Source organism: Cyanistes caeruleus, chromosome 18, assembly GCF_971803275.1.
Source record: "Cyanistes caeruleus chromosome 18, bCyaCae1.hap1.1, whole genome shotgun sequence".
Lineage (NCBI taxonomy): Eukaryota > Metazoa > Chordata > Aves > Passeriformes > Paridae > Cyanistes > Cyanistes caeruleus.
In genome coordinates this window covers 1,857,987-1,880,135 of record NC_141718.1, presented here as the reverse complement: position 1 = coordinate 1,880,135, position 22,149 = coordinate 1,857,987, and the positions used below count along the sequence as shown (strand labels likewise).

Genomic DNA, 22,149 nt, shown 5'->3' with positions numbered 1-22,149 from the left:
AAACATTCCCTTCAGCTGTAGGAAGACCATCCAAGCAAGTCCAAATGGTTTCTGTGGGATTTTGAGCATCCCAAGGTCAAGCCTCCAATACCACACGCCAAGACAGCCTGCAGAGGTTTTAGAGATCTGTCCGAAGTGAAGGTAAAGCCAAAACAGGGGATAACCCCCCAAAACCAGCACACCAAGTGAGTCCCTGCAGTTTCCAGGACAGGAAGGCAAACAGCAGCCACTCACCAGGCAGGTGGGCTCAGAGGAACTGGGACCGAGCAGCACAAGGGCTGCACCACCCTGCCATGGGCAGTGCCCTGGATGATTGCAAGGCAGGTGATGGCAGGGCAGGGATGCCCATCAGGGAATGCACACAGGGCTGGATCTCCAGCACTGTCAGCCTGCCACATCCTACTTGCACCAGACTCGTAAGCTGATGTCCTTAAGGAGCAGAGAGATCCTGGAAGCGCATCAGCCAGAACAACCAAGAGCAGACAGGCTGCTTCCTCTGAGCTCCCGGAGCAACGGGGGATTGGAAGGGTTCCCCTCTGCTGACACTTGCTTCAAGGGGAGGATTGTCACATGCCCACCATCACTGAGTGCCAGCTGGGCTCTCAGGCAGGGAACCACAGCGAAGATCTTCCTTTCAGACACAGCACACCCCTGTGCTTCCCTCCACTCACCCCTGTGCTGTGCTGTGGATGTTGTTTGCCTTGGTCTCCCCCCTCCCAGCCCCTCATGCCGAGAGCCAGCTGCCTCTGCTCGAAACCATCAATCCCAGCCCAGGAGCAAAGCCAAGGCACTGAGCCTGCCAAGGGGACTCAGCTGCAGCCACGGCTGCCATTGCCACCCTCCCTCATCCAGGCTCTGCTCTCTCCACAGCTATTTTTTGGGGAGGGCACCAATCACCAACCCAACCTGCTCCAGGAGCTCCAGGGTCTTGGTCCTGGAACCCTCGGGTGAGCAATCACCACCCAGAGGGCCCCTCTTCCAACACAGCAGGACCTGTGTTACAGCAGCTCCTCAGAACACCAAGGTGAACCAGAAAAGCCCCCAGAGAACAGATTTTTAAATGCAGAGCTGAAAGATGCTGAGCAACAGCAGCTGGCTTTGAAAAACAGACTAATGCTTCCCCAGCCCCAGCAGTACCCAATCCAAATGACCTCAATAACTGATTACATTGGATTGAAAATTTCTTTGCATTTTTTTCTTCAAAGACCTCCCCCTCCCACCCCTTTCTGCATCCCCAGATGCCCTCAACAATTTTCAATGAGTCTATGTCCCAGCATTCTGGCACAAAATGTCAACTGAACTGAAGCAATATTTTTAGCTTTACTACACAGAATAATTTTTGCAAAAGTACTATTTTTTGGATGTTAAGGGGAAAAGGGATTAAATGTAAGTTATTATAAGAGTTTCTTTTTATAGCATGCCAAAACATCACTGTTCAGATTGAAAAGGAGGTACCATGGTAAGCATGTGGATGTGTAACATCCCCTGACAACTTTGATTAACATTTACCCATATTCCTGTGATTGTCAACATGAAAAAAAAGTTTGAGGACTTTGAAACATTTGTAAGCCAAAGGCAGATGCCTGGGTGACCACACCAGATCAGGCATGTGGTACAGCAGACATCAAGGTCTGCAGTTGGACTTTTTTTTAGTGATACAGAAAAACCCAAGATATATTTTTTAAAAAAGCATATTACTGGAGAGCAGAACTGCTTCTCCATTTTGCAAACCATCAGTAGTGTGAAAAACAAAAACAGGCAGGAGCATGTTGTTGGGTCCTCTTTACCCATCTCCCCCAAATTTAGCTAAATCTGACCCAATTCCAGATTAACTGTGTTACTCTGTGCTAAGAAATCAAAGCACTGAGAAATCAAAGCGAGCCAAGGCAATGCAACATGCTGCAATAAATTCTGGGTTATCAAAAGTGGCACAACCCTCTGTACATGCAGGTGCCACAGGCATAACCCAGAAGGTTATAGAAGGTTTGGAACTTTTTGCCTCCAAATTCTTACAGGTTTGTTTCTGCTGAGTACCAAGCTGAACCCAGCCTACTAGAAAATGAGGATCTTGTATTTATTATGCATTCAGCACCCTGAATTCTTACTCCTCTCCCCTAACAATGCTAATTTTAGAGAAACAGATTCATCTCTGACTCTGCACTGGTTTTGTTCTTAGCCTAAGGAATAAGCATTAGAAGAATTGTTTTGCACATATCTCCTGTAGAAAGGCTCTTATTTCACTTCCAGGCCAGTTTTTTTCCCAAACCACTAAATATCAAATGCAGAAGAGAAACTGTGAGAGAGAGCAGAGTTTTGCATTGAAACAGAGAGTGAGAGTGATGTCCTTCAAACAAATCAGCTCCTGTGGTTAAAGCATGTACAGCATTCCCAGCCACAGCACTTGCCTGACTTGCACCTAAAACTCTGCCAGCCTCCCATGAGGCCACAACAGGAAACAGGGAGAGGCATGAAGGGAGCAGATAGGAAAAAAGCAGCTCAGAGAAAGTTGTGAGGGGAATGCAGAAAGAGAAACAGAAACAATGAAAGCAGGGAGGAAGAGCAGCAGCAGAGGAAGCGGAGATGGGGGAGGAAATGAGTTCTTCTCACTCCTCCCTGCAGCCTCGGGAGCCACAGACCAAACCCAACCACACGGCTTCATTTCCTATGCTGAAGAACACAACACAGCCAGTCACAGCAACCAGAAGCTTCACAGAAGTGAGGGGGTGGTGCTTTTATTGTTTGTTGTTTTCAAGACTTCTTTAAAACACATGACAGTCAAAGGTAAGAAAGCAGAAGGCAAAGGTGCCACTTGATTAGGAGAAGGAAGCTGAACTGGCGCTGAGCCTGAGCATGGCCAATACCCAGAAAGAGCATCCCATGGCCAGGTCCCTCCCAAGCCTGTGCTCCCACCACAGCCCTGCACAGAATGCAGGCAGGGTGTCAGTACCTTTCATTGCCCGGCTGGAACTCGGAGAGCAGGGACGGCCTCCGGCGCTGCGGCTGCATGATAGACCCCGGCGGGAGGTGGGAAGCAAAATCCCTGGAATGATGCTGGTACTCCAACAGCGCCACGTCCTGCAGGAACAAACACAGGAGAGCTCGTCAGCCTGGTGGGAACTCTCAAGCAAGCACAGAACAACTCAAAAAAACCCATGTGGATATTCCTCCTTTGAAGCGCTGTGGTACAAAGCTCGGTGCTTTGCCCTCCCCAGAAGGTCCCCAGTAACTCCCAGTCCCACACTGTGTTGGAATGGTAACTCAGCCCCTTGTTTGATCTGCCCCCAGCCTTTTCCTGGGGCTGCAGGCAGGGCTGGCTCCTGGGAAAGGACCCCTGCAAGCCCAACCCAGCCACTGAGCACCCACACACGGATTTTTGGCATCCAAGCAGTCCTGATGACAACTGTGAAGCCAAGAGTAAGAACAGTTAGGAACAAAATTAAGTCACAGGATACTTTCAGCTTCAATAGTCCACACAGCAGCATGGAAAAAGAAAAAAAGAGGGGGGGAAAAAAGGACAGAAGAAAAAATCACAAATGTTATCTTGAAAACGTTACTTTAAACACAGCTCTCCTGGGCTGAGCTCAAGGGGTTTGAAAGGACAGTTTGCTACTTATTATGTGTACGTCCCTTTTGTTCCTTGACCCTTAGAGAGTACAGTACAGTGTGTTCCTGATTTTAATTAAATAAGAAGCCCTCCTGCTCTGTGCCACAGACTGATTCCCGCAGCAGTATTTTAGGCAGCTACGTTCAACTGCTATTTTTTATTTGCAGATAGATACTTGACCAGCAGACTAATCATCTAATTAACTAAGACCTTCAGCAATGGCATAGAAAACCCTGTCACAGAAAAACCCTGGTAACACTGACACACATTTACCTTAGAAGAACCAATTCCACCTGGGAGTCTATTTTTGAACAGTTCTCAACTGGAACAAGAAAGCTTTAGCTTCCTCAAAAAGAAAAAAGAAATTTCAGGGTCTACAGAGAAAAAGAAATCAATAAATAAGACACCATGTGCACTCAGCTGATATGGGCAGGGGGGTCTCAGCCCCAACAGCTGCAACAGGAATTACTTGATCTGATGTAGTGAAGATCAACATGCTCCAGCCCTAGGGAAGCTGGGGAATTGCCTCAGAAAGGTGCATGGCAGGCAAAGAAAGGGTTTGGAAGCTTGAAGAGCAACAACCTGAGCCTGGAGATCCCTTCTCCCTGGCTGCAAGTGAGAAGAGCAGCCTAGAAGTGGATGTCGTGCTGTCCTCCAGCAAGCTGTGGAGTAGAAGGGAATATCAAGGCCCAACATGTTTGACTGTCAGAGAGTAAAACAAGAGTTTTTCTGGAAAGTCAGGAAGAAGATCAGAGATTATGAACATTCAGCCTGGGAGAGCCAAGAAAAGCAAACCCCTGCCTCACATCCAACCACTCTTGCACAAAACCTGAAAAAGCCAAATAGCAAAGGGAGGAGGAAGGGGAATTGTGGTATCCTACGGCCACCACTTCTTGTGCCAAGAAAGATGTGCCAGTTTTTAGAATCAAGTTTATTTCTCCCCACTATCAGGCAAAAGTGTGGTGCTGCTCCTTCTCTGTTCTGACAATGCTGGGAAACACCAGGAACGAGAGTCCTGTGCCATCCCAGAGCTCAGCCCCTGGGACAAGGGGTGTCTGCAGACAAGTTCTTGTGACATTGAGAAGGGCATGACTTGGAAAATGTCCACTTCTCCTCACAGGGATGTTCTGCTGTAAATCAGGTGTTTGGGGAGGATGCAACCCCTGTGACACTGCTTTTCCTTCAGCTCTAGAGTCCACCCATGCAGGATGCCAGGGGGGCTGCAGGACATGCCATCACTCCAACCACACATGGGACAAACACAAACATCTGAAGTGAGGGAGCCCATCAGCTCTTCCAGGCCCTGCCAAAGCAGAATCCCTGCCTACCAACAAGCTTCCCCACGTTCACACTTGTCCTGGTTTTAAATTAAAAATAAATATTTAAATAGAAGAACGATGCAGCTCCTGACATCCACCTACAAAACAAACACATCATGTCTGGGAAGACACACCAATAGGCCCAAAACCAGGACCGTCACTTTCTGTGGGCGTATAAACAAGAATTACCCGTCTGGGAGGCTCAAAGGCTGTGCCCTTGAGAAAAAAAAAAGGCTCTTGCATGTCCCAAGAACCATCTGTTTTTCTTTTTCCCCCTGCCCACACTCAGCTGAGCTTTTGCCTCCTCTAACCCCGTCAGAAAATGGCTGGTGGAGGGCTCAGGAGCTCAGAACCTACTGGCATGGCCTGAAGTGACTCTGACCTGCTCTGCCTTGATAACATCCCTGTTGGGTTTTACCAGGAGAAAACAAAACCTAAAAATCAGTGAGGAGGATTAAAATTGACAAATTTCTGTGCCCTGTGATGAACTGTTAAGAGGCACTATGGAAGCCCTGGCAGGACGTAGGTGGATTAATTGCTCACAAAGTTACTCCAGTAAATTGCACTGTGAGCTGTGACAGAGTTTTTCAAATGCCAACACCAGAAAGGTTTATGAGCTGCCTTCAAACTGCCTGGTGGACTTGGCAGTGCTGGGCTCATGGTTGCACTTGATGATTCTATGGGTATTTTCCAATCTAAATAATTCTGTGATTCAAAAGAGGCTTCAATTTTCTCTAGAAGAGTTTTGAAGACACCTGCTGGGAGGCACCTTGTTGCCAGCACCACTGCACCTTCCACACAGACACAGCAGCAGCACCCAGTAGGTGCCACCTGAATTCTCCACCACTGAATCATACAAATGTGATTTAGCCCTCACCCTGACCTCAAATTTCTAACATCTGCTCATGGGCAACTCCAAAACACCTGAAATAAAACAACTAAAGAACCCTGCAGCCCCAAACTACAAGTTGCTCCTTTTCCTCTCCATTGTTTTGCTGGGTTTTGTTCAATTCTAGTTTTTTGCTCCTGCTCTCCCTCTCTTTGCATCTCTTCCTGCCCTCTGCAAACCTTCCTCCCACCCCACAAATCTGCTGATTTGCCAGAGCACCCTCTCCAGACCTTTCAAATCTCCAGCTGCCTCCAGTAAGGACTTTCTTCCTTTTACATCACCTTTCTTGTTCCTTGTGGTTCAGGTGCTCCCACATGCATATACCTTGGGAAGCTTTGTGGATTTCATGAATTCAGTAAATGTCATGCCAGAAATCAAGGAAGCAGAAAGACCATGGCTGGTCAGGAGCTCTGGCAAACCAGATTTGGGTGGAGGAGGCCAGCACTAGCAGCACTGCCAAGGCCAGACAGACACTGAGGATACCACAGCACCACCATAAGCCAGCAGAGCAGGGCCAATCTGTAGATAAATGAAATGCTGAAGACCCAAAAGTGGCCTCATTAAAACACAGTTCTTCATGCAGCAGACTGAAGAGGTACTTAGGCCCAGCCTAAGGCTCTGAAAGTATCCTTTGCTGCCCACCAGGAAAGTTGGACACATCTCTGCTGCTCCTGTGTGGGGCGTTGGGAGGGAGAGCCAGGGAAAACACCCCGAGTCTCAAGGCTTCTGTGCTATCCCTAGATTTGGGAGTGCCCAGAACACTGCTTCCATCCCCCTCCTGGTAAATCCTTCTACCCTAAATAACCTGAGTCTGCCAGGCTCATTCAGATTTGCTTATTGAACTGTGTAAAGCCACACTCCTGAACAGCGTCACAGAAAAGTTCTCGGCAACGCACAGAGAAAGCCCAATGGAACGAAAAAGGAAGAAGCCTCCTTACCACCCCCACCTTTTAAAATTATTTTAAAGCTTCCAGCCTGCTGCCTTACCTATCATGAAGTCTCCAGCAAACTCCTCAGTGCTGTCCCCGAGCTCAGGGTAACCCCCACACTAAGCCAACAACTGCAGGCAGCCGCGCAGCCCTTCTGCCTCTCTCACTTTCTCTTTTGGACACGTGCACTTGCTGCTGTGCTTCATTTCTCCTTCCCTGCCTGCAGCTGCTGGGTCCTGGCTGCCTGATCTCCAACCAGGAGGAAGAAGGGGAGGTCTGAGAGCGATGCTGGAAGGAACCCCCAGGCGCTGACCCGCAGCGCACAGCGCCAGACAACGCCACAGCCAACAGCACCTCTGACCCTGCACTCCCAGCTCCAGCACCAAGCACATCCACACAGACAAGGCATCCACCAACTGCTCCATCCAGATGGCCTTCCCACAGCTCCAAGAATTAGCCTCTGAGGAGAAGACCTCAGAGATGGGAGGCCTGCAGAAAGGAAGCCTGAAGATGGTCTTGCAACAGAAAGGGCAACTGCTCCTCCTCTCTTCCTCCTACCTGCAGAAAAACAAGTACAAACACCCAGTGCTTTTGGCTTCCTTGGAAAACAGCTCTGGAGCAAGCCCATGGAGACCTAGAGTGCAGCCAGATGAGAACCTGCAGCACAGCTCCAGCAGCCCAAAGCGTGACATCCGTCCTCGTCGCTTACCACGTCCTCAACCGAGAAAGCAACCGGGAGCTCCCCGCCGAGTTTCGGTGTAAGACAGCTTTGCTTAAAAACCACCGCTGCTTGTTTTGCCGTGACGCCGAGGGGGAGCAGCCTGGGGTCAGCCACCACATCCGCCAGCTGTGCCGGCTCCCCGGCGGAGAGCGGCACCGGCACCGCAGCCGCCTCGAATCACGGCATCGGCTGCGGGCAGCGCCGTGCCTGCGGAGCTCCCCGGCACAGCAGAGCTCACCCAGCGACAGGCCACTGCCCCACACTGTCCTTGCAGGCAGACAAACACGCCTGGGCACTGCACACACTCCCGGAGGAGCAAATGCCAGCTCCTCGCCACCTCCGCCATGGATTAGGGCTGCTCGTTACAAGCTCACCCAGCGTTGTATGGCAAGTAATTCTTATTTTCTAACTGTGCTGTTTCTGTTGAAGCATTCAGTGAGGCAAATTCATAATGGTGTGGCACGAATAGTGAGAAAAAACAATGCCAAAACATCCCTATTTATTTCACTTCTCGTGAACTGGCCCTTATCTAATCTCACAAAGGATGCCTGGTCCGTCCCTGCTGCTCGTGAGCAGCTCGCGTGCCGTTCTGGGAACTGTTAACCACAGGGGAAGCGATGGGTGATGGCACAGGGCTGGTGCCCCCCAGACCGTGGCACTGGTGGCACGTAGAGCCACAGCTGGACACTTCACAGCTGCTGCTCTGGCAGGTCCACATGGCCCAGAGCAGCCCAGCATGGTGTCCAAGACATGACCACACAGCTTTGGACTGCAAAGCCACCCCATTCCCTGGGGAAGTGTGGGGCTTATTGAGCTTCCCACACCCCCAGAACCACACAGCCAGCATGGAGCATGCCAGGGCCTCAGATCATCCAGCAATTAATTTGTGGGGTGGACAAAGCAGCATGGTCACCACTCTGGTGGCTTTCTCCCAGACAGGGGATGCTGTCCATCCCTGCTCTGCACACCCTCGACTTTGGAAAAAGAAGTTGCCTACCATCTCTTCCTGCCAGCAGTGAGCATGACCTATTTTAGCAATAAAAGGAAAGTTCTCTGGTGCCTGGATACCCCTTGGCACTGGCAGCACAGCATTTGCTCATCAGACCGAGAAATGCACTTTTTAGCATTCGCCTGGAGAAAATAATTTTTCCCAAAGCCAACTCTCAAAGGTAAGAGGAAGGGGAAAGGTTTGGGAGAAGCCAGGGTGGTAGCAGAGCGTAAAGTCCAGACAGAGGTTGGGCTGTGAGGGGACCAGTGTGGCACAAAACCCACCATGCTCAGCCTCCCCAGCCCAGAAGAACCATCCTCTGCTGCTGAAAACCTCCTCTGAAGTGCAAAGGGAGGTGATTATTGATACGAACAGGTTGTCCACAAGCACAATGCTGTCTGCCCAACCTCCTCCCCAAAACCCTGTGAGAAGCTCACTGCAGATTTAAGAAAATAATATCAACAACATAAACCAAACAATAACTCCTCCACAATCAGCTTCCCTGTTGAAGATAAGGTCAGTAATAAAAACCTGGCTGAATACATGCATTTGTATCTTGCCTACAGGGATGCAACATGTGCTGAAAAGACAAATGCCCTCATTGTTCCAAGGCAGTCTCATTGCCATCCATCTCTCAGAAGCTGCTGACTTGGCCTTTTGTTTTAGGAGGTGACCACACTGCGCGTGGCCCCTTGTTGGAAGGCATCGATTCCTGCTGCCATCCCTGCACTGGGGCCACGGCTGCTGCCAGCACTGATAGCGTCTGTACCAGCTGCCCAGCACTGCACCCTTCTCCATGCCCTTCCCCACCTCTCCAGCAAAGCAGGGCTGTCAGCAGTGCTTGGCTGCCCTGTCTGAATGTGCCATTCATGGAGAAGTCACGTCTCGGTGAGGACAGCTCTCAGCTGTTGTGGCTTCCCGGTCATCTGACCGGTGCCGGGTGCTGGAGCCAGCTGCCAACCCTCTCTCCCCAGCAGCCAGAGGTGTCCACAGAGCAGCAGCACATCCACTACAGTGCTGCTTTTCAGCCTCTCTCCATCACAAGACTTCTGTCCCAGTCGCATCCAGGCGCCTTTGAGTTGGGAATGACCCGTCTGCCCTTCCTCCAGCCTGGTGCTGTGCTTCCTGAAACCGTGAACACCCATCCAGGGTGAGCAGTTCTCTTCACACAACGAACCCAAACCTTCCACCTTAAAAGGCACCAGGTCATTTAGCTCATTACCATGTCTGTTCTGTAGCACAGGCCACCAACACCTCCTACTCCCATGAACACCCACAATCCACCTGCAGGTCCATGCAGGAACCCTTCAGCTTTTCATGTCCCCTGCTCCTTCCTTACACCTCCACAGCAAATCTTTCATTTGCTCAGTATTTTGAATAAATGCTGTGACAATGACAACCAGCAAAAGTCCCCAGTCTTGCAGAAGGTGCCTCCAGGGGCTGGTGGGGCAGTGCAATCAGAGTCAGGCCTGAAGCACAGAAGGCTCCAAAAGTGGCTTTAGTGGCTTTGCCAAACCACATAAGCAATCAAAGTTCTTTCTTCCCCTGTGGATTTACAATCTTGAGATCAACCAAAAGCAAAGCATCACCTTCTGCATCAAATCATGTCCAAAAAGAAGATTAGGGAGCAACCACAGAAGTTTACCGTAGCTTGAAGTAAAAGAAGTGTTTTGGATAAAGGCTGTATCCTAGGGAAAACAAGATTTAAATACAAACTGCTGTAAGCCAACTTCTTCCCAGCAATGGGAGGGAGACCCTAAGGCAGGGAATTAGGTGTCCTGTTCTTTCACCTCCATGCTCTCCCAGTCCCAGAGCAGAAAGCCAATTTTCTGAAATCCACCACTGAGCTGCTCAGAGCTAATGGAATCTGTCTCTGGAAAGGTACTCAAGAGAGATAGCACCGAGTTCTCGTGACAGACCTCATCAGAGTCAGTATTTCCAAGGTATGTCTTTTATTTTTAGGTCATTCCTTTAAACATTAGCTGGAGCCCAGCAGGCAGAATTCAGGATCCCTCGCTCAGCTGGTAGCAGGAGGCTGTTCTTTGTGCTCAGAGCTGGTGCACCACAAACTTCTGTTCCGCCAGCTCCTGGACCACTGACACAGACCAGCATTTTGGTGCCAGGAGAGGAAAGTGTGAATAACTGCTCCAAGGCAAACCAACACAGCAGCAGCAAGGCACAGTACAGCAGCCCTGTGCAGGTTTAGCTGGCACTGCTGTGCCACAGCCACCGTGTCACCGTGGAGAGCAGAGAGCTCCTGCCATCTCCAGAGCCTCCTGCCAGCACCTTCCACAGCAGCACACTGCATTTAACTCACCCTGCTCCAGCTGCTGGGAGGAGGAGTCTGGGCAGGGAAGGCACTCGATTCCCCCCAGGCCACCTTTTGGCTTGGACACCAAATCAACACACAAGTTTGCACCAACCTCTTGTCTCTGGTTGGCACAGACAAGGAAGTTATTTATCACGGGCCAAAGCAAACGAGCCATGGGGCCAGGACGCTCCTGCACAAAGGCTGATTTGCAAATGGGGAGTTTAATGAAGGAACCACTGAGCTGCTCCCAGGCAGGAGAGGTGACTCAGGAAAAGCACAATGGTCTCAAAGCTGGAGCAGAGGAGTTGAAGAGGGCTTAAGCTCACCTTTCCATCCCAAGTGAAGCTGTGTGCAGGGAATGGGGGCTAACAGCAGGAAGAAGGCAAAACGAACCTCTTGTTTAGTAGGGAGGGAAAAGTGCTCACAAAGGGGAATTGAAGTGATGATGGAGCACCAATTTCATATGAATGGGTACATACCCCAATCCTACCAATCCCCAATCCTGTTTAGCATCTCTAGTACATAAAAGCACCCCAAAAGCAAAAGATGTTTTGTCAGAGGCTGCTGCTTGAGGACACCTTGTGTGCCCCAACCCCCAGCATCTCCAGCACCTGATACCACCCTCCTGGAAAGCTCAGCCTGCATGCAAAGCCACACCATTCCTACTCTGAAATGTCAGGGCACTAACAGGAGCAGGAAGGCAGGTAAGGAGGTCACAGCAAGAGCCTGGATTCACACAGGAAGAAAATAGGGGAACCCTTCTGTTCCCAGTGAATATTGATCATGAAGAGGTTTTAAAAAGAAAGGGGGATGTGCACTACACAGGAAAATTGATCTGTTTACAGAAAATATCTGCAGGTTGCCTGAAAATGAATATCCTTCATGCGAAAGTTTCCTTTGAGAGAGCATGAACTTTGGACACATTAGAAGGTTAAGAGCGTAAGTAATGTGTTTTTTCACCTTTAGCTAAAGGTCATGGAGCATTCAAACAATTCCTCTGTTTCCAAGCTGAACATGACAGAAGTCAACTGCGCACCCCAACATTACAGCTAATGAATATGGAAAACAGAAATGTTTTCCCTGCACTTTGGCCAAGAACCACTCTGTGCCCTTAAGAAGAAACTGCTGATTATTGGAGATTTTAGTTTTACCTCAAGAAAGTCAAACAAACCAGAACCTTTTCACTAAGCTTCCTTCTTCCCATTAAAAACCTGTTGACTTGTCAAAGCTTTTCGCAAGTCATTGTCTACTAAGACAGAATTAAATCCAGGGTCATTATAAAATTTTGCACCATTTTCACACCCAGCCTTCCCGACAGCTGTTGGGACCAGATATGTCTCAGTGAGGAAGAAGAGGAGGAAGATACCCGAGCATGTTGCTTACCCTGTGGGAGAGGAAGTTTGCTGCATCAGCCATTGGCGAGAGCTCAGTCTGGGTCAGACCCACGGGTTCACAGCCCTGCCCAAAGCTGGCAAACGAGAGTGAAACCAGACAACAAACATCCTCACTCAACCGGTACTGGATCCTCTCTGCCAGCTCCAAACTCAGCAGTAGCTCATGGAATAGGCTGCTGGGAGGAGGTGCCCATATGTACAAAGCATATTTCTGTTTGTTTACTTGAAATACAATTTTTTCTCTGTTTTGTTGGATATTCCCTTGGGCTTTATGGGATGGGAGAAGAAAAATCCCTCAGCCTGCTTCCATTTCCTCCTGCCCCTTCACAGCATCCCCTCTCACTTGCCTCATCTGTGAAATCAAACAGCTGCAATCCCTTAAATCACTTTTCATAAAGTGTCTCCAAGCCTAAAATAATGTCACGGCTCATTTCTGAGCTCAGCATTCCTACCGCGCCGCATTTCCCTGGGTGCGACCGTCACAGTTGAGCTGTGATTATTTATTTATATTATAATAGCATTTGCAGCCCTGCTGTGCTCAGCCCTGCACACGCGCCCAGGAGGTGACCCAGGGCGTTTCCACCACCAGGATAAGGATCCCTGAGCTGATGAATTCCCAGCTCTCGGGAAAGGATGTCTTGGAACGCAACAAACCAGAACCAAAATTTAATTAGATGCAAGACACGTTAGTGTCGGGTTGGTTTTGGCCTCTCTTGGTTTCTTCCAAACAAGCCCTCACTGTGCAAACACACCCCATGACAAAACTGACCTGGCCAAGACATGCAAGCAAATACCGCTGACTTTTAATATTAAACAGCGCAGCAACTTCAAAGGAACTGGGCTCTCCTCTCCCAAGCAATCCCACCAGAGATCAGCTCCAGCCCCAGAGCCATGGCCAGGCTCCAGCTCACGGCGCCGCCGAGCAGGAGACACGTGTTTGTGAACAGCTGAGAGCGGCGGGGCGGATCATGCAGGGACACGCTTCCAGCAACAGGCAAGGTGCGTCCGCTTGTGTGCGGCTGGCACGCTTCTGCCCAGAGGAGCCTTCTGCCTTTCCATCCAAAAAAAGTCTCAGCTCGGACCTCTCCTGCGTCCAGACACCCAAAAGGTATCGCGTAACTTCGGCTGATTACATGCGCCTGTAAAAATAGCTTCTAGAAGAGAATGCCAGCGACTTCTTCCAACATTAATACACCAGAACAAAACCTGCAGGCTGCAGAAACCCCCAGCTCCAGCCCACTGCAAACAGCTGCCTTGCTCATCCTGCTCTTGCAGCAGTTGGGATTTTGCAGGGGACAAGGGCTCGGCACCCCAAGGGCAGGAGCCACTCGCACTCTTCTTTAAATCGGTCCCCACACTGCAGATTGAGGTTCCTTTGGTTTGCTTTTAAACCACAGTCTTGCAAAAACTGCAGATCGTGCTCACCTGGTCACATCCTCCTCCCGCTCGGGTTTCTGATAAAAAGAGAACTGGGATTTTCTTTTTGAGACAAATGCTCTTGGTTATGTTCCAGCCCCCAAACAAACACGCTCACACTGATGGAAGCAAAGCTCCCATAAATCGAACCAGGTCAGCGTGTCTCATAGCCAGGATGAAAAGCTTCTTTGTGCAGCAGCACGCAGGCCCCGAGCGATGTAGATGAGCCAGCAAACGCAGCCAAGAGCTCGTCCCGCGCCCTCCTTAACGTTTCTATTTCAAAGCCTTTCCAACCTCCAGCTCTGCTCCCTGTGCCACTCTGCTGAAGCTAGGCAAAGAGGGAAAATGGAATTTCGGCCCTTCACTGGCATTCCATGGGTTTCCAGGCTCTCAAGATGAACACTGAAACCAGCACAGACTGAATGTGACCATTCAGTAGCTGTCACTGTCACAAGTAACCCCCAGACAAGGTCTCCTCCCTGACTTGCCTTTCAAGCACCTTCCACCTCACTGTGATCCACCAAGCAGCAGCTCCAAAGACCCTTGGAAGTGTGAGACATACTCCAGCACCTAACAGGATTCCTTTAAGCAGCCTGAGCTGACTAAAGCTGCTCCACTAAGAAGAATTCCTTCTGTTAAGGGCTTAAACTGAAAACACTCACCCATCTGGGATGAGCAAACACAGGCATGAGTGAGACAGCAGAGAGAGGATGGATCCAGGTGAGTTAATTTCTATGAGTTCTGGTACATTCATCAAGACAGAGCCAAAAAAAAAAAATATCATCTCCATCTTATGCCTTGATCCAAGAAGAGAAAAGATTACAGGTCAAGACTAAGGTGGGAGGAAGGATAAAATGGAAAGCTCAGCAGCTCAGTTATCTTCTTGCTCCCCAGGAGAGCTCTCCTGTGGGTGTGAGGAGCAAGGACTGGGTTCCCTGGGAAGCAGTGAGCCCATACGTGGAAGAGCATGGTCCTTCCCTGGTGATTCAGTGCCAAGGAAAGGCCACACCAAAAGGGGTTGAAGGGCACATGCTCCTGCTCCACAAGAAGGGTCAAACCTTCCCCTTTACCCCCCCAGGCTGGACGCTGCACCCAACCAAGGGTGCTCCTGCCAGCAGGACAAACGGACACAGTTGCTCAGAAATGATGAGCCAGAGCCCATGTGCACAGCAAGTGCTTAGGAAAAGGCTGGAAAGGGAGAGAAAAACTGAAAGCACCATATGGAGAAACAAAAGAGGATCCCATGAGAGAGGAACAATGCAATCCTGTACCACAGGCACGGAAATGGTCTGATTTCCCTGTAACAGCCGCATCCGAGCCGGGCGCAGCTGAAGCGCTGCCCCGGCACTGGGGACGCCCACGTGGCTCCCAGCCCACGGGAGCAGGGAAGGAAAGGCTTGGCCTTACCGCGTGTGGCCGGGCGATCTGCACCGGGTAGGACATGGCGTGCGGGGGGTAGCGCGGCTCGGCCGCGCGCCAGCTCTGCGTCACGGGCTGCGTGGAGCCAGACATGGCCGAGGAACGGGCGCGGCGCTGGCTGCTTCCAAATCACCAACGAAGGATTAGGAGAGCCGAGAGCTCCTCTTCATCGTGTGTGTGCTCTCCACGCGGCGCAATAGCTGGAGGGAAACGAGAAAGCAGCAGGTTAAAATTCAGTCAGCCGCAGTCCTAGGAGACAACCGAGCGTCAGGCCTTGGGCTGTCACCAAAACCTCACGGCCCTCGCAATTCCCCAGCAGCCCCGTTTGCCTGTTGGCAAACCCCACTGCTAAGTTTCCTCTCTAGGTTACTCCCATCACAGGAAGCCCAAACGTACAATTTTCCCAAATTTATCCCACCCAATTTCCCTGGAAAGCCATTACCCACCACCAGCAGGACCAGGAAGCCAAACTGCCAGCTGTTTCTTTGGGTCCTGTTGATCTCTAAGTCTCCTGGTTGCTTTTTTGCAGGGTGACTCAGTTTCCAAAAACACAGTCTAGAGTTTTGGCATTTCAACACAAGGTCCAAAAAGGCACAAGGTCCCTCCCCAGCCCATCCCCTTCAACATCCACGACCTCACGTGTCAGTGCTGTTTCCAAGCTGTGGCCACCTCTGCAGCCCCCTGATCGAATGGCAGGAGGGACACCAGGCACTGACCTCACTGCAGCTGTGCCCATCCATGAAGCTACAATAAAACCCAGGACTAAAGCATGTCACACACCCCCCAGTGCTACCTGGATTAGCCCTTCTGATAGCGACCAAGTGCCAGAGAACACACCACAGCCCCGAGGGTATTTTCACAAACGCCCCTGACACCCACATGTTCACTCCTGTAGCACCTGTTGCAATTCCCTTAGCAGCTGCAACAAAATCAGGAAAACCAACAAAGTGGGAAGGTGCCTCTTGGCCCCAGGGGGAGATTTACAAGTTACTGATTGCTTGGTGATGATTTTAAGCCTTCTGGTTTTTTGTCTGGATTACCATGAAAAAGTAACAAAGGTCTAAATGCTGCCCTTCATCACTGTCAGTGTAAGGTGCATCAACTACTATTCTAAAATTCACAGTTATTTACACAAAGCATAATTTGCCACTGCTGCCTGCCTGGCTCAGGGGATGTTACCAGGATCCCAAGCAGGGACAGCCCCAGCTCCCATTCTCCATCCCACTCAGCGCTTCGCACGCCTCCTCCCCAGTGCAGGTACGTGCTGTGTATGGATTTGGGCAAGGTTTTTGGTATCAAACTCTTCCAGCAGCACAGCAGGAACAGCAAAAGAAACTTCCAGTGCTCCCAGCAGCCTCTCCCCACACTTGTGGTCTCTGTGCATGGGGAGCACAGCCAGCCCCAGCCAACGCAATTTCAACTGAAACAGCAGTTGGCATCTACAAAAACCAAAAAGGGGGTGGGAAAGCGGGGGGAAAAAAAAGAATAAAGAAAGAGGAAGCTTCTCCTTTTCTATTTCTTTTCCCTCCTGTGAGACCACAGATGAGCCCATGCTGATAAACCCCTTGCTATCTGCTGCAGGCAGGCACTGGGCTGCCTCACTGCTTTGCCGGCACCGATGGAGCCTCGCAGCCAGAAATAAACCAAAGCAAGGCAACGGTCCCTGGCAGCCAGGGGAAGGCAGCCCTGGGAGACCCTCTCACACAGAGGTTAAATACTACAGAAATCATCTTTTCAGCAAATCCCCAGGAAGCCTAAGGATGACACACAGACATCAGCACGCTCCTGATGAGGGTCAGGTGAGTCTCTTTGAAAAAGGTATTTTACCAAGTGAAAAAATGGAAAAAGACATGGTTTAGCTCTCAAGGCAGGGTGAGAGGCACAACCAGTGTCCCTCCTGCTTTCAGCTCACTCCTTGCATAAGAGCTGGGATTCCCCCCAGTTCTGGACCCACATATCCCTGCTGAGCCCCAGGACACCTTACCTGTTACTCCAGGGAAGCACCGATGGCCTGGGAGCAGCTGGACCCTCATCCCACACCAGCCAACCTCCCCATGCAAGAGCTTGGTGTGCTCAGAGCAATCCACCCGGGGCAGGAAAGCCCCTGTGCACACGGGGGAATTCAGAGGCACCCAGAACACGCCGAGTTATACTTCCAGTATGACTGTCCCACTTCCCCTCCTGCTTCCGACTGGATGGGATTTTAATCAGCGATTCCCACCCTAAGCTGGGGGCTGTGCCAGGAGCATGTGGCTCAAAACCCTCCAGGGACACAGCAGCACCCTCCCAGGAGACACCAGCACCTTTCCAGCTCTCCCAAGTGCTGCTCTAGGGGCAAACCCTCCCTTGCAGCTGCCAAGGACACGTGCATGGGGCTCTCGAGGGCTCCAAAAGCTCAGCAGGATCTGCAGTAATTTCAGGTACTTTCCCAATAACAGATTCAAACTCAGACATCTTAAAAATATATATATATACACACACACACACACATACACACTCTCCAACCCAGCAAGCCAAGGCTTCCTGGAAGCACAGCAGGTAGATCTAACCATGCTGAGGCAGCTGTCTACAGTAAAAGAAATGGGATGGTTTTTTTAAAAAAAACTCTTCAGTTCAGCTTAAAACACAGCACCAGGTGCAAAGCCACATGGTATCGAGCTCTAAAGCAGTTTAAAAGCTTTTTTGCCTTGGTCTGTACAACTAAAAAAAAGTTAACTGCCTACCAGAGGAATACAGACACAGGATGAAAATACAGGGGCCAATAAAACAGTCCTGCACCAAAGCCCAGTGTCTGTGAGCTGTGTCCTGCATTAATCACAAGCTAGCAGGAGCACAAAAGGATTTTTCCCTAACAAGGGCAGCAAACCACTTCTGCCTTTATTGAAGCCTCTTGTTAGGAGCCCTGGGAAGACAAAAGTAAAAAATCACATGGTCCTTGCGAGCAGGAGAGAAGCACTGTCCGTGCATTTCCACATCTGCAGACAGCAGGTCACCAGCAAAATCCCAGCACAAGCACAAGGACCTGGATGTTTCCACCACAGCAGGACTGGACTGGAGCCAAACAAGGTCACCAAAGCACTGGGGCAGCTCCACAGGTGCCTCAGAACACACCTCAGGTCCCATTTTTACACTCCATGTGCCCAGCCCTGCTCTGGGGAGGAGGGTCCATGACCAGCAGGCAAAAAGGCTATGGGTGCTCTCACTGGGGAGCAAAGGGGGAGCACATCTTGCAGGGAATGCACTGGTGCCCTTCACTGGGTGCAGCTGGGACACCACCAGGCCATCTATTCCCAGCAAAAGACACTGAGGCGTCCAAAAACTCTTTATTAATTATTTTTAAGAGAGGCACACAAACAATAGGAACAGATTAATGGAAGTAAGAGAGGGAGTGCAGCCAGGCTCTTTAAATCTTTAAAATCAAACTGTTTAGCTCTTACTTTCTCAACTGATTTTGATGAAGAACAGACATTGTCTCACAGGAAAGGTATTTCCCCCCCCAGTTAGAGTCTCCATCTGAGGCTGTTTTACCCATAGACCTGCATTAGCCATTACAGCACTAGGTACCAGGAGATTTATGGTCTCTGATTAGGAACAGGAGGTTATCACCAAAACCAGAATCAGGGCTACAACACGAACCTGTGGAGGAGGTGAGTGCCTATAGAACCTCCTGGATCTGTTTATTTTCACCTGTTGAAAGACTCACAGGATTCTGCTCCACTGCTGAAACCTTCAAAACTCCCCCATCCTCCCCCTGCCACCGCCCTGCTCTCCTGTTCCTCCTCTTCACGTGCCATTTACCATCTAGAATTGTTTCCCCATCACCTGTTCTCCCAATCCACACCACACAAACACACTACAAGCCACAGCAAGTTGCTGCAGGCTGGCCCACACTGCCAAGGAGCTCTGCCAGCACGCCCCAGCACCCGCAGTGTCCCCCAGCCTGTGCTCGTGGGGTGCCCAGCACAGAGCCAGGCACATCCACATCCAAAAGAGGGGCACACAGGAATCCACACCACCTGCAGTCATCTACGGATTCCCAGCCCACAGGGCTCTACAGCTCCATCCTGGACCTTCAGTGCAGCTCCCTGCTGCAGCAGAACCTACACTGATACTGCCAGGACCCTGCAGGTCTAAAAGAAGGGGTTTGCAATTAAATCCAGCTGCAAGAAAAAATTAATTGACACCGTTCAACACACTTGTTGTTCTTCAAAGTTAGAGACAACCTTTCTGATTTGTTCTGGACTCCTCAGGGAGAGCAAGATTCCCAGGTGAGGTCTCTGGCTTCACTGGCACAACACAAATGTGGGCCAGTTGCTGTAATTACCCCGTGCCTTAGTTCATCTATCTGAAAGGTGAGAACAACAAGACACTCCCAGCTCACAGAAAATACCGGTTCATCCATTCTCAGAGGAGTCTTAAAGATCCCAATGAAAACACATGGCTCAAGTTCAAAATGCACTTCTATTTTTTTTATTTATTTTTTTTTTTTAAAGCAAGGACATGCTGAAATAAGATTAACAGAATATTTTGTTTCCTAAGTCCAGAGTAATGTTACTCAACTTGTGGTCTACGGACCATGGATGGTCTACAGAAGACGTTAAGAGGCAGCCCACAAAATGATGGCAAAACCCCTTATTAAAAGGCAAAAACTAGTACCACCACACCATGCAGACAGGGCAAATAAGAAATGCTGTTGGCACTCACCAGTGCATTTAACTGAAGAGTATTGACAACAAAGCTCATATTTAATTACATTAAATGATGCAGTTTTTGGAAAAAAACAACAAAGTAATCTTTAATCAAATGCTAAATAGACGACAATTTTCCTCCTCAAACAAAAAATAAAAGCTTTCTATCCTCCAGTCAACTTGTGTATTTTGAAATAAAAGTTAAGGAGACCTTTGTAATGATGTTTAATTAATACCAAGCTGTAGCATCCACCTCCAAGAGTCCAAAAAACCATGATGCCTAAGAAACCCCAGCGCCCAGTTGTGCGTGGCACAGAAGAGCTCACTGCTCGCCAGCCCCCACCCCACTGACGTGCAGCTCTAGATCAAAACCAGGCCTGAAAAGCAGCTAAGAGATTTACTCATTCTTGCTTTAAAGGACTAGTGGAAGCAGAAATAATTAAGATGCAATGAAAATGGGTAGAGAGATGTTCCTAAGAAATGCACCACAACGTTAATGGATTTGTTCAATCAATATGTGCATGAAATTTTCTTGGAAGACAGTTGACATTATACACAAATATTTGTATGTACTGTATCTACAAAGTCCTTTCAAGAGGAAAGCAGGCTGTCTGCCACAGATTTAGGGCTCTATTCAGAACAACAAAGATGACAATGTCAATGTCTGCAGCCCGGTAACCCACAGCTCAATCACAGCAGAGCACAGAGGTTTTACATTAACACTGCGGCATGGGGTCAACAGGAAAGATCAGGCACATCCTGAGCTCTGTGGCATGAAGGAGAGGTTATTTCAACCCCAGGGATCACAGCTTGTACCTGCATGTGATCCTAAAACATTTGCCTTACTTTGGAGAGCACAGAAGTCCAGCCAGACTGGCAGCACCTGGCACATGATGGTCAGACCCTGAGGTTCCTCAGCTGTTCCTCCAACATCAGTACCCAAAACAGCTCTTGTCCCATTCCCCAGCTCACCCACTGGCAGAGCTCTCCTCCCTCTTCTCTTCTGTCCAGATGACTTCTGAACCAGTTTTTTTCCTTGCCTGACCAACGGTGCGGATGCACACGCAATTACAGCAGCAGATCTGGGGGAAGAAGGGACCTTGCAGCACCATGACAGAGTTGCTCAGAGCAGGGTGTTGCCCTTGTAAAAAGGTACAACCGGTCCCTAAGGCCATGGAGGGGACGACAGAAGCTCAGGAGCTGAAGTCTCTCATCCTGGTTTGCTGTCTCATAGCTGCAATCAGGCTGCATCAGCTCTCCCAACCACAGCACGGCCCCACACAGAACCGGTTCCAACCCCTGATGAAAGACGACTGCTCTGCCCTGCTCCTATCACTGCCCAAAGTCGCCAAGCAGGATTTGCCACTTGTGTTTCTCCTTTTCAATCTTTCCAAGCTATTTTGGGCCCGGGACCCACGTTTAGCTCTGCCCCAAGATAACCTTTGCCAGCAGTTGTGTACCGATCTTGGCACCGCAGCAGCACGGAGCAAGGTCAGAGCATTGGATTTTGCCAGCCCCATTCCCAGTAGCGTTTTGAAAAGCAGGTTTGCCAGGCCAGCTGCTCCCAGCCTGATGCTTCTGGAAAGGACATGCTGACTGTGCACTGATTCCTGTCCCTGACAGCCCTTGCTCAGACCCCAGCCCACAGCAGGAGAATCTGATTCCCCAAGAGCCGCTGAGACATCTGCACGCCCGCCCCAGCACTCCTCCTTGTCAAGGGAGCACTTGCAAGGGATTTCACAGGCTTTAAATACATCTCAACCCTCAGCAGAGGGGCTGCAAGTGACCTTGTGATGGTTCCCAGAGGGACATGTATGTGCTTAAAAGAACAAGATTGACCCATTTCTCTTTGCAGGAGCACTTGGACGTCTCTCCCCAGCTGCAGGGACATTGTCTTATTAAAATGCACAAGCCACACACCAAGTGCCAGCCTGGCCATGGCTCCAGCCTCAGGTCAGCACCAACATCTCCGCTCTGAGTCTCTGCTTTTCAAATCCAGTCCTAATGTGCTTCTTCTCCTTTAGTCTCCCTACTCCCATTGTTGGATTCCCCCCTAAAAAACACAAGCACCTCCCAATTTTGCAGTTGAGACTGGTAAACCATGCAGACAACGCATGGCTCTTTGAGCAGCGAGCCTGTCAGCAGGGACGTGATGGCAGAGCTGCTCCTGTTATGCAACAGCATCGCTGCTCCCGTGCCAAGGCACCCACAGCCCTGCAAAGCCATTCCCAAGCTGCTCCCAGGGAAGTGGGGACGGCCAACACGCACAGCCACACGCAGCCCACAGCTACCGACTGCCTAAACCCTCAAAAGGGACACTTCAAGTAATTAAAGATAGTGACAAGGAACAGTGAAACAGAAACCCACACTGAAAAAAATAGAAAAAAGGAAAAAAAAAGGGGGGAGGTGGGATTTGGATCCATGCACAGGCCATTCATGGAACAAAGGAGTTATTTTAAGTCTGGGCTGGA

General features: G+C 50.0%; 1 protein-coding gene across 19 annotated transcripts in view; it reads right to left on the bottom strand.

The window, feature by feature from the left end:
* The window catches only part of NCOR2 (nuclear receptor corepressor 2), a 225,541-nt gene that overhangs the window by 140,077 nt on the left and 63,315 nt on the right, over nucleotides 1-22,149 (bottom strand). For all 19 annotated transcript variants that reach the window (XM_086855208.1, XM_086855219.1, XM_086855225.1 and 16 more), the window contains 2 exons: nucleotides 14,979-15,190; nucleotides 2,948-3,075 (listed from right to left, as the gene is read on the bottom strand). In XM_086855208.1, coding sequence (XP_086711334.1) covers nucleotides 2,948-3,075; nucleotides 14,979-15,083 — 233 coding nt within the window. In that variant the 5' untranslated portion in view covers nucleotides 15,084-15,190. The remainder of the gene's footprint in view (nucleotides 1-2,947; nucleotides 3,076-14,978; nucleotides 15,191-22,149) is intronic.